General features: G+C 47.9%; 1 protein-coding gene across 6 annotated transcripts; it reads left to right on the forward strand.

The window, feature by feature from the left end:
* Positions 1–1,123: 1,123 nt before the first annotated feature.
* On the forward strand, positions 1,124–11,650 carry brd10 (bromodomain containing 10). Of its 6 annotated transcripts, none has more exons than XM_078087800.1 (11): positions 1,124–1,559; positions 2,723–3,455; positions 3,923–4,123; positions 4,201–5,753; positions 5,889–5,953; positions 6,132–6,221; positions 6,357–6,472; positions 6,729–6,940; positions 7,087–9,060; positions 9,316–9,432; positions 9,559–11,650. In XM_078087800.1, the coding sequence occupies exons 2-11, from the start codon at positions 2,734–2,736 to the stop codon at positions 10,986–10,988; spliced, it is 6,480 nt and encodes a 2,159-aa protein (XP_077943926.1). In that variant the 5' UTR covers positions 1,124–1,559; positions 2,723–2,733; the 3' UTR covers positions 10,989–11,650. The 6 variants fall into 6 exon arrangements, with proteins under 6 accessions (XP_077943926.1, XP_040053794.2, XP_040053795.2 ...); XM_040197861.2 differs by having other exon boundaries at positions 1,185–2,208; XM_078087802.1 differs by having other exon boundaries at positions 1,335–1,559; positions 2,723–3,234; positions 3,348–3,455; positions 9,316–11,650.
* The last annotated feature ends 116 nt before the right edge of the window (positions 11,651–11,766 follow it).

Below are 11,766 nucleotides of genomic sequence, written 5' to 3' on the forward strand. Positions count from 1 at the left end.
AAGGCGCAGCTCTCTCTTTATTGTGAAAAATAAATGAAATGCACACAGTCTCGAGCCTTTGCGGAAGGGTTGTGGGCAGCTAGTATAAATCTCATGATTATGTGTGTGCAAGACGTAAGGACCAGTGATTATTTATGAATCCCGTGTTCTTTCTGTCAATGCATTAGGCTCAATTCTTTTCAAATCAGGACCCATTCATTCCAATGATGCTACTCTACGTTGACACCACTACGTTTTCTGGTTTACTTTGCTTACAATTAAATAACAAGCAAACTTTTTAATAATACAAAAGAAAATACTTTTGATTTTCCGTTCTTCAGCATAATGAGTACTTTTGATATGTTGCCTTGGGTTTACAGTGCAGCAACTTGAACTTGAAGTAAACACATTCATCAATTGTGGTAATTAAGGTTTCCATACTGTGCAAAAAAGGAGCCTCTATCGGGGTCATCTGTCATGGACCTCAATGCATATTCCTGTATTCTATAACAAAATCACAGGAATTCAAAATATAAAGCAATCCCATTGCAGTAGGCCGCCTTTTTCGGCTTGTGGTCCACCGTTTGTTAAATATAACATATATAAATATAAGTTTGCCTCCAAAATCGGACTTTCCCAAATTAAATCAAAGCCTCAAACTAAGCCGGTGCAAGTCTATCCCTACAGTACTAGTTTGGCTAGTTTGGCTCTACATCCCTCATAGTATTCATGCACACTAGTGCAATGCTCATCGGGAAGAAATGCCTATTTTGGACTGAAACCCCTTGCTTGACAATACTTCCTATAGCTCATCTGAAATCACTGTAAAGAACGTGTTTCTCGTGGCATAAGTGCTTAATTAACAATCGTCCCGGCTGGACACCTCCTTGATGGGCCAATTTGTTCTTTCGGAATCATAGGCTGTGTTTTGTACGTTTTATAAAAAATTGCAGTGGTATTAACACAATGTGATACCATTTATATCTACAGGGAGGCTGTTGTTAAAAAAAATGTTGATTGACAAATCAAATTCTCTGCCTCCTTCGCTCGAGGTCTACATACAGCGGCCAGAAAGGTAACATTTGGGATTTTCTTGCCCCGGTCGTTGTCTGTCGGGCAGTCAACGTGTTCAAGCGGTGTACACATTCAGCCTCCAGCGATTCGATTTACAAACAATCTAGTCCAGAAAGAACCATTGTATAAATACCCATGTGATGATGGACCTTTTTTTAGAGGGAGATGAAAAAAGAAAACCTGTAGCCAAGAGCTACCTGAAAGGCAAGACAAGGGGCAGCAAAAAACACAGCAACACCATCGTCGTACGGCGTGCAAAGATGACTACCGACATCTAGCGGTTAGATCGGAGTCATGCATTTTACGCTGTGCTTGGAGGAGACTGTCTTCTGCAGCGAATTTAAACATATCGTTTAGCTCAAGTTATGAATAACAGTTTACAATCGCATGCCGCTAACTCCTTGTGCACAGTGGGTTTGTCGATAATGAGTGATTGTTTTCGAATTAGGGCCGTGTCGGGAGGCTCTTTGTCGGTGATAATGAGGGGTGACACAATCCCGACAATGGTAAGAATTACAGTGTACGGGTAACAGTGAGTATGTGCCCATCAATAGAAAGGGGGAAACTAAATAACAATTTAGTGTGACACGCAAACCCCCTCGCTACGTCAAGCTGCGCACATTTGCATTGCTTCCACGCAGGGTGGAAGTGAAGTGCGCGGTCTTGAAGCCAGCCAGGCAGTAGAAGTCGTTTACCAGGTTCTTCTTTTTCACCCCCAAAGCCTACAGGAGTTCAGAAGATATCGGACACACGGCGGAAACTCGCACTCAAAGTGCACCTGTTTTGTTTTACGTTACTTGTTATAAAGTGACTGTCAGCTTGAAACCGCGGCTGTTTAGCTGGATGGGCTAACGTCAGTGATGATAATGAACTGCTATGCATTGTCGGACAATCAGCTAGTGTTACTCCGGCTAATGCCCCTCTAGCTACTTTGCTGTCACTGACGAAACTCCGTGCGCCGACGACATGAGAGGACTGCAGAACTTTTTGTCTGCTAGACATTTATTTGCTGGAATTTTTTCACTATGGACCGCGAACGCAGCAATTGCAGGCCCCAGATTGGAGACAATAGCAAGCTAACTCAGCTAGCAAGCCGCCGTTGCTGCTAAACTCGCTAAAGGCGAGAGAGGTCTGGAGAGGCACAGAAACGTCGGGGTAGGTGGTTTAAGTAGCCCGGTGTTCTGCCTCTTGTTAGTGCTGGTCTTCGTTTACGTGATAGGAGACAGAGGGGCAAACTGCCGACCTCTATCAGCCAGCAGAATACAGTTTGTTTACTTATTGTTGTTTTAACTGGCGTTAGCTGGCTGGCTAATAGCTTTCAAGCTAGCTACACATTGATCACAGGAATAATTAAAAGTTTGCGAAGGTTAGGCGAGTAGAGAAAGATAATTTAACTTCTTGTAACCGGACCCAATTGCATTGTTATAAACATAACAGTGTTCAGATTATCACCTGGAGCACCTGCCATGACAGGAACTGTAATGTCAGCAAACTTGCCCTAGCAATCTTAACCAATACTAGAATGAACCTTCGCTTTCCATGACGTCATGTATTTTGGACCTCGCAATAGAAATGCTGTTGAACTGATTGTACTTTTGTTTTTCTTTGTCGAATTAATCTTTGCAACATCGCGGTTCGTCATAGATGTAACCCCTGTTATCCACTTCAGGTGCCTGCACCATGGATCAGTTGGATGTGACCGACCAAATCGCCACAGCACGTAACCAACCTCCTTTCCACAACCAAGATCTGATCGTGACCGACCACGACTTTCCACCCGAGCGGTCCGGCTCCAACGTGATGTCTTCCCAATCCAAATGGGTAAACAGCGGCACTGAGGACACCGACTGTATCGTGACCGATGATGGGCTCACTAATGGCACTTGTGAAGTTGAGACTATGGTAGCATTATATTGCCCTGGCAACAGTGGAAATGTCACCGCTGAGGGCGACAGGCTTGCACTTAGCAACGAAGGCATGTCTGAGTTTTCAAACAGTGACCTCTCTCTGCCCGAGGTGTGTATTTCCACCAACAGCAATAGTTTTGAGGACGATATGAACTATGAGGTCCAACAAGCTTATAGGATATTCACAGGCTTTCTCTCGGACAAGCACAAAGGGATCACCAGCCCCTTCCTCCATCCTGTCTGCCACCAGGAGGCCCAGCATGGTATTGGAGGGGTACGTGGTTTGGGTCAGGCACAACTCAGGCAGTCGATGTGCTTGCGAAGGATGGAGGAGAAGTTTATGAACCAGGAGTATGACACCATAACAGAGTTTGTTGCAGACTTCAGGCTGATGTTGGAGAACAGTTATCGCTACCATGGAGTGGACCACTGGATCTCCAAACAGGCTCAAAAGCTGGAAATCATGCTGGAGCAGAAGCTTACTTTGCTCTCCAGGTAAACTATGTGCATGATGTAATATATTAAACTGTTGAAATAGATTGATTAGCTGACAAGTGTTCAAACCCATCATACGGCCACAATAATTGAGGGCCAAAAATGTGTTTTCATTTTCATGTCTGCAATTTTGTAGATTTACATTTTTTAAATATATATTACACATACACAGTATCTCGCCCGACGTTGGCTGGGATAGACTCCAGCCCTCCCGCGACCCTGTGTGCAGGATAAGCAGTTTGACAATGGATGGCTGGATATACACAGTAAAATATAATTACCCTATTGCCGTCTAGTATTTCTAAATGGCAATATAATGCGCCTGTTTTTTGTTAATGCAAGAAAGGACATTTGTTGAGTAGCATACGACAGTGGCCACAAGCTAATTCCAAATGCATTACTTCCAACAATCATGTCAGGCGAAGTTAAAACCAGTTCAATGTTTTTGTCTGTGTCTGTTGAACCAGGACGCTGCGAGAGAAGACAACTTTGACAGTGACCTCCAAAGGACGTTTTGGTGCAGAGGAGGAACGGGGTTCGGGGGGGACGTCAACGAGGAGGAGGCTGGCCCCTCGTAGCCTGACTACCATCACTGTCGGTGGGCATGAGTCCATCATGGTTCAGGCCTTACGGCTGGAAGAACAGCAGAGGGCAAAAGAGGAGAAGAGGTGCGTGAATATTTGAGAGTGATTTCAAATTTCCTGTCATAAACCTGGCCGAGAATACATGCTTTCTGTCTTTTCAGGCAACGTGAGCTTGAGAAGAAAGAAGCAGAGGAAATGTCAGCCAAAGAGGTGGAAGAGTGGGAACAGACTTTGCTGTCACAGGCCGCCCCTCACACCGTGGACACACTTTGGGAACTCCCCGCTATAGGGCACTTCCTTTGTCTTGCCCAGACTGCGCTTAACCTCCCAGAGATTGTATTTTTTGATCTTGAGCGTTGTTTGCTGATGCCCCGCTGCAGCCTCCTCCTGTCCAAAATCATGTCTTCCCTGCTGTCCCCGTCCCAGCGGAGGGCCACTCTGCACCGCCGGCCTGTGCTGCTTTATCGCCGCTGGGAATCAGAACTCAGGCAGCGAGTCATGGGGTGGTATCGAGCTGTTGGTGCCTCGCATGATCAGCCGGGTCGGGCCGAGCAGCTGGGACTCTGCCACCAGTTTTTCCGTATTCTCGGGGAGGCGAGTCCCCTGGAGGAGAAACCCTTTCACTTGCTGCCCTTCTACCAGCGCGTATGGCTTCTGAAGGGGCTGTGCGATCATGTGTATCAGACGCAGAAATATGTGCAGGATGCCCTCCTGGCCCAACCCATCCATGAATGTAGGGAGTCCATTTTAGGCTATGACGGCATGGAGAATTGCTACATACACTTCCCGCATTTTTGTGGGGCAGACCTGAGAATCTACTGCCAGAGCCCCGGCTCACCCCCGGTTTTCCCTTTCCCCTCTGTGTGGGTGAAAAGAGTTGATATAGAGCCAGGGACCGAGGGCGACGAGTCTGATGGAACGAAGGAAGAGGGGGTCATGAGGGCCAGAGGGTGTTGTGAAGTCTCAATGGACACAGGAGAGACTGATGGTTTTGGGACGGGGAGAGCAGAGACACTTGGGGGTGTCAAAGGGGAAAAAATGGAAGTTGAGGAATCATGGTCACTTAAGAAGGAGGAGGAGTCTGAATCCGGGTCCTCTGATGGAGACTTGTGTGAAAAAATACACACTAACTCCTTTTCATACACTAGTGCTGTCGGAGGAAGTGACGGGGAACTGAATTTGAAAGAAGAGACTGTAGAGTTGGAGCATCAATCCAAGCGACTCCCTTTAAAGCGGGATAAGGGCTTCTCGCCGAGCTCAATGCGCACCATTAAAGCGGAGACACAGGAGCCCTGTCTGAGTGTTGGAGAGCACAGCTACACGGGCAGATCACCTGCTCGCTTAGTGAATCTCGCCTCTCCAAACAAACCAGTCCAAATGGAGGGAGGAAGTCCCAGTCAACCAAATCAAACGTCTCCCGGTTTGGATTGTTGTAAAAGCAAAAATGTTGAGCATGAAAGCTGCTGTGGCACATCGGGGCAAGCAACACGGTTGTCTTCTGAGAGTTCTCAGAACTCGAGTGAAGAGGGTCTGAATGACAAAATCTGCCCCCCCCCAAAGAAGCGGAAGAAAAAGCGCGAGAGGGGGAGAGGAAAGGGCAATCCGCTCCAGCACGTTGAAGGGCTGAGGTCGCCCTCGGCTGAGACTACCAAGTCTGCAGTGCGGAGAGTTACAGGAACATTCAAGAGAAAAGATAAGAAAAAACATAAAACAGGTGCGGAAAAGCTCAATGTTGACCAATGTTTCTTGGAACTTGGAGCCACAATGCCACATGGGTTATTTTTATAATTTGCTTTAATATGTTTTTCAATAATAACACGTCGGTTCAATGATTATATCTGGTTGACAGGAAGAAAGCTTGAATCTTCAAAGGAAATTAAAGATGATGGAACTTCAGTTGAGCCGTCATTTAAGGTAGTCACACTCGCGCTTACATGTCCAGACTTTTTGTTGGCAGCATATTTTCTTTTAAATCTGTATCATTAATCATTACCATGCATTCGCAAATACCTTTCACTTTACAACAAGCCGCACCTCTTTTTCTCTCTCTCTTGAATAAAATGGCTCGCTGTGTCTTGCTTTTCCTTTTCAGTTGGTATGCACCAGTCTTGAGGACTTACGGAAGCTGATCAACAAGACAGAAGATGAGCTCAATGACCTGGAGAGCATCAAAAAGAGATTGGTAGGTGGCAACCATAGTTTCCCCTTCGAGGATTTACTCGCATAACCCAGGGCCTTCTTTTTAGTTGGTGGAAAATACAACGTCACACATGTTGGTGACTTGACTCCGGTTTCCTTTGCATGTTTGAATTGACAGGGTCGGTGGTATTATAGGAAGGAAGCAGTGAAAGACCTCCACAGCACTCTGATCAGACTACTGAATGAGCTTTCACCCTGGGAACCCAAACTCGTTAAGGCCTGCCAGAGGAACAGGTGCAGCTCATTTAGACATTGGAACAATAGTTGGAAAAAAACATCATCTGTTTTTCATTTAAAAATCAAATTTCACCCTGCATGCTATTATCAGGACAGTGTCCTGATAAAAACTCTTATTCTAATGCAGTTTGAGCTCAGCTGACTAGCACAATGCACACGACTGACTGTATATTTGATTAATTAACTCTTTGCGTCATAAAATCGTGGCTGGACTGGAGACCAACCCTCTTCTCTTCTCTTGCTTCTACACCAGGCTTCGTTTGAAGAAGGAGTGTGATGATTTCAAGAAGCATCCGGAATACAATAACTTTGTGCGTGAAGAGAGTATTTCATCATCGTCTTCCTCTGACGTAGAGGATGAAGAGAGGGGTTTGGGAGAAGAGGTGTATTCATTCCCGGACCGCTATGGGCAATCAGCGGAGGAGGACCTGGAACACATGGTTCCCAGAGGTCTTTGGAGTGGAGGTAAAGTCATTTAATCTAAATCCACTATTGGAATGGTGCTTGCTGTATTGCAGTGATAAAAACATGTTTTAGGGGAGTTGAAACAAATGTCACAGTGTGTGTTGACACGCATCCCTAACGGACTTCTCTATCTGTCGTGTTCCCAGGAAACACCACAGATTTTGTGGCTGGAGAGTCTGCTGGAGAGAGAACAGTGAACTATAAGGCTCAAACCCACATAAAACCACCTCTGGTTAACTTTGAGAAACACGTCGGTCTGCTGCAAACAAGTCCCACCGGCAGCAGTAACATTACGTCGAACCCTGACGAAGTGAGACCATCAAATCAATCAAGGGATTTGGACTTGGCGTGGGCAGCCAAAGTGACCGCCCAGGCTCCCCTGTCACCCAGGAGCCCCATCCTCCACCCCACCACTGGACTACCTAAGGGCTACACGCCCATCCCCACCCTGCTAGCTAAGAGCGTGGGGAATAAAGTGACCTTAATGAAACGACCTGCTGATTATACAGGGATCAACATCATAGATAGACGGAGCAAAGGGTCTTCGGTCTCCCCGCCTACCTCTACAGTGAATGCTCCGAAACTTTCAAAAGCACAAAACTCTTCGTCAAGTCCCGAGCAGAACTCCCAACAAACACAGGCACTAGGACAACGACAACAAACGGAAGTCCCGAGACAGCCAGGGGTGGCTACAGGGACAGCAGCCCCTCCTAAATCACCTCAAACAAAAACTACGAAAACTGTAACAAATAACCCCGTCCAAATGGTGTACAAAGTACCCGAGGGGCTTGGTCTCCTTCGGAAAAACAGCAGCAGCAGCAGCCCCGTCAGGTTTTCTGTTCATCCCGTCGTGGACCAGAACACCGGGGAGAAGGTTATGCAGCAATTGGTGATTCTGCCTTCCAACCTTCTCGTCCACAAACCTGAAGAAAATGGGCCTCCTCTACATCCACAGTCTAAGGTCCCCCCGTTCCCAGCTTCCAAAGTGGCCAGCCCCTTCTGTATGTCCACCAATGTGCCTGGCTTCACTATTTCCGAAAACAGAATCCCTGTTCAGCAAGTGGCCCCCCTAAAAGACGCCAGGACAGTGAGGACAACCTCTCCGTCTGTTTCCCCTCGCCTGCAACACGGGGCCCTGAAGGGGCCACAAGCCTGCAGTCCCCAAGCTAGCACACCACAGGGAGTCCCGGCCAAACCCCCGCCCAGTGCGGTTCCCGCTGAGCCTGTTAAATCTCCAGCCCCCAAGCAGGAGCTTAAGACCGTGTGTATCCGTGACTCGCAGTCCATCCTGGTAACAACCAGAGGAGGCAACACGGCCATCGTCAAAGTCCAGACGTCCTCAGACCAGAATGCCCTTGGTTCTTCGCCCGCCAGTCCGGTCATCACCATCTCGCCTCAGCTGAAAGCCTTCCTCGTCTCCAAGACATCACAGACTGTCTCTCCTTCTGCTTCCTCTCCGACCTCCGCCTACAACTTCCCAGCAGTGACGGGTATCTCTGTGGCCCAGCCTCCGCTCCCTTCACTGTTAAAGTCCCCTTCCAGTCTCTCAAATCCAATGCTTGCTGCAGTCTCTGGCAGCGTGCCTGTTAGAGGCCCAGGAAGCCGGGCTGCAGACACTACTGTGGCCACACACAGTCGAGTCTCCACCACCTCTGTCGTTTCGACAGATGCGACAAATATCGGCCAGCTTGCGCACACCGCTTGTTCTCGTTTTCAAGCTCCTTTAGGTAATAACACTGTCGCCCCATCACTGAGCAGTTTGGGTGTTCCCAAACTGGCAGAGTGCATCGGCAAGACCGGTACAGAGGAGAGATCCCAGGTCACTAAATTCATCCTTGTTACTCCCACTTCTTCGTCCGCTTCAAATGTAGCCTCATCAAAGAGACCACCGTCTTACACAAAATCCCTTCCTAGTTCAAGAGTTATGTTTTTTAGCCAGCCACCGGCAACGGCATCCACCACCTCCGTGGGAAGCACTCCAAAACAGGCGACAGCGGTCAGTGGACAGCTGCTTGCCAGTTCATTATCCAGTCAGACTCTGAAGATGGGATTCAGCCCGGACCAACCTGTCGTCAGCGCAGAAGCATTGTCCAAGTTCAAGAACATCACGCTGTCCTCAGGTGGGTTTCCTTGATGTAAGGTATACTCATCTCCTCTGCCGTTTCATGTGTTTGTACATTTTGCAGCGTGAGACGCTATCATTTTTGTACCGGTAGGATTCTTGACGTAGTTTGATGAATGTAGAGCAAAAATGTCTTTAAAGGCTACAGCATTTAATACTGTATTGTATGACAGCGATAATACTAAAACCATAAATTCAGCCCTGGTATCAACATTGAGCTATTGAATGAGAAACTTTTTTTGTGTGTCTCCAGGCACTCAAATCCAGTTGTCCGGGACAACCACAACCATTGGACAGACAATAGGTGCCTTGTCACGTTCTCCTTCCAAAAGCACGCCTGTGTCAGCCTCCGATACAGCCGCCACCGCCGGTCTGGTCCCGCTTACAAGTTCAAATACCATCACATGCTGTTCTTCCCAACTTGCCTCTAACTCTTCTTTGATCACCAGCTGTCAGCTCAAAGGTATCTCTTCCTTCTCCACGATCTCCCAACCAGGCACTTCCACGTCTGCTGCTTCCGTCCCTGTGCGAGCAGGAAATGTGATCAACAAGGAACTTTGTAATTCGGCTTCGAGGATACTGTCCAGCAACTCTCCTGCTCAGGGAACCACTACTGTGCAGAGCAGCCCAGCGCAGAGCTCCACACCCACCCTCGTCCATCATCCTTCAAATATCCAAAGCGGCACCAGGGGGGAAGTCACTTCCTCTTTATCACCCTCCCAACTAGCTCTCAGTAAAACCCGTACAGCCATCTCCCCTGCAACCACCAATGTCACCACTTCTGCTCCCGGGACAGTCCAGCAGAGAATAGTCATCAACACCTCTACGCCTCTGGCTGCTGGCACGCAGATTGTCCTCCACAATGCGCGTTTTGTAGTCCCGCCACAGGGTCTGGCTCCAGGCAGCCACGTCCTCATCATCTCTAGCCCTGCGCCACAACAAGTGCCTATCGCCAGTGCTACCAGCGCTGGTGCATCAGTACCTCCCCAAGGGTCAAGTCACGTCACTGTAGCCCCACAAGCCCCAGTTCTACCCCAATCGCCGGCCAGGATGCCTGGGGTGCCGGTTATAAGTTCTCCTTTTGTAGCATGCACACCTGCCGTAGGTCCGTCGTTGCTAGCAACCACTCCAAATGTCACACCTGTCGGACTTTCCGGAGCGCAGGGCCTGTGCTCAACGTGGTCTCCCAGTAAAACTAATGTAGTGTCCGCTCTGCCCAGGCTGCCAGCTACGCAGGCTTGTAACTTTGCGTCCCCGCCAAGGTTGTCGAGCAGCGCACCCGCCCTCGACCCCCCGGCAGTGACCTCTGCCGCGCCGGCTAAATGTTCACCCACCATTTCGCCAGCGGCAGCGCCCCCCTTGTCCAGATCATCAGCACCGCTATCGCCCTCGCCCGCTCTATCCAGCCCGTTGGCTATCGCCCTGCCCAGCGCCGTCATGCCACCCCTCACTTTGACACATCAAAACGCTGCATCTGTCCAAAAACACACTGTGGCGGTCCCAACGATTGTAACTGCAGTGTCAAGGATGCAGACGCTGCCCGTTGCTACTGTTCCGCCAATCGGAAGCACTTTCAACGCAGCTGAAACGGCACCTTCCTCCAGCAGCAGCAGCAGCAGCAGCGTTGCCTTCGCGTCACCTAGGACGAACGACGCGTCCCACCCGCCTGTCGTTATGATCAATCAAGCGCCTGGAAAGCACTGTCTGCAGACCTCATCCCCACGCGGGCATTCCGACGCGGCGTCCAAGCTGCTCGTTGGCTCTGATGGCGCCGTTTCGGACGCAATTCAGTGCCGGGTCAATCCAGCGGCCTGCCCCAAACCGCTGGATGCACTAATAGTTTTCCCCAACAGTCCCAGCGGAGCGTTACACCAACATGATTCCTCTTTACAGCCTTCGCAGGCCGACAGAACGTGTACCAAGTAACAAAGGCTGTGAGGACTGGGACCACTCGGCTGCTTACTGTATCCAGGGCTCATTTCCATTGCTTGTAGTAAGAACTACTAACTTACATTTAGGATGTGTGGGTTACACCCTTTGAGCGTGGTTATATCTTATCGAGAAACCAATCAGACATACTGGAAATGTATACTGTGATGGTTTTTCTCAAGTGACAACTGTTGAAGTTAATCTCAGATGAATGTGATAGATTCTTGACTTGATTTTTTTTTTTTTGTGGCCAGTAATGAAACGTTTAAACGAATGGTTAGAATGCAATGGTAGGTAAGAAGGAAGTTCAGCTCAAAATTTCTAAAATACTTTTCCATATCATTAAATACTTGTAAGAAGTAGGAATTGGGATACTATTCATTGGTAGTACTTGCTCTGCTTTGTCTGTTTGAGACGTAGAACTACATACAGATCCATGTTCTTTTTTTCAACTAGTAACTGTTTTAAAACTACATTTTACTTTTTATAAATATAAGTAATAATTGTGTTTGTACTACATGTTTGAGCTCTCATAAAATGTTTTGACGTCGCATTTATTTATTTTTACCATATAGATTTTTCAAAAATATTTACTAGGTACATTTTCATTGAAAGAAAATGTGGACATGCATGGGAATAAACGATGCAACTGTCCCCAACTTGTGTTTCAGGTGCTTCCTTATACAACAACTTTTGAAATCATGTTTTTGTTGACTGAAACAACTTCCAGTGTATATACATTGTGTTTTGTTCATGTGAATAATCTTACCAAGTG

This window comes from Gasterosteus aculeatus, chromosome 14 (assembly GCF_964276395.1).
Source record: "Gasterosteus aculeatus chromosome 14, fGasAcu3.hap1.1, whole genome shotgun sequence".
Classification (NCBI taxonomy): Eukaryota; Metazoa; Chordata; class Actinopteri; order Perciformes; family Gasterosteidae; genus Gasterosteus; species Gasterosteus aculeatus.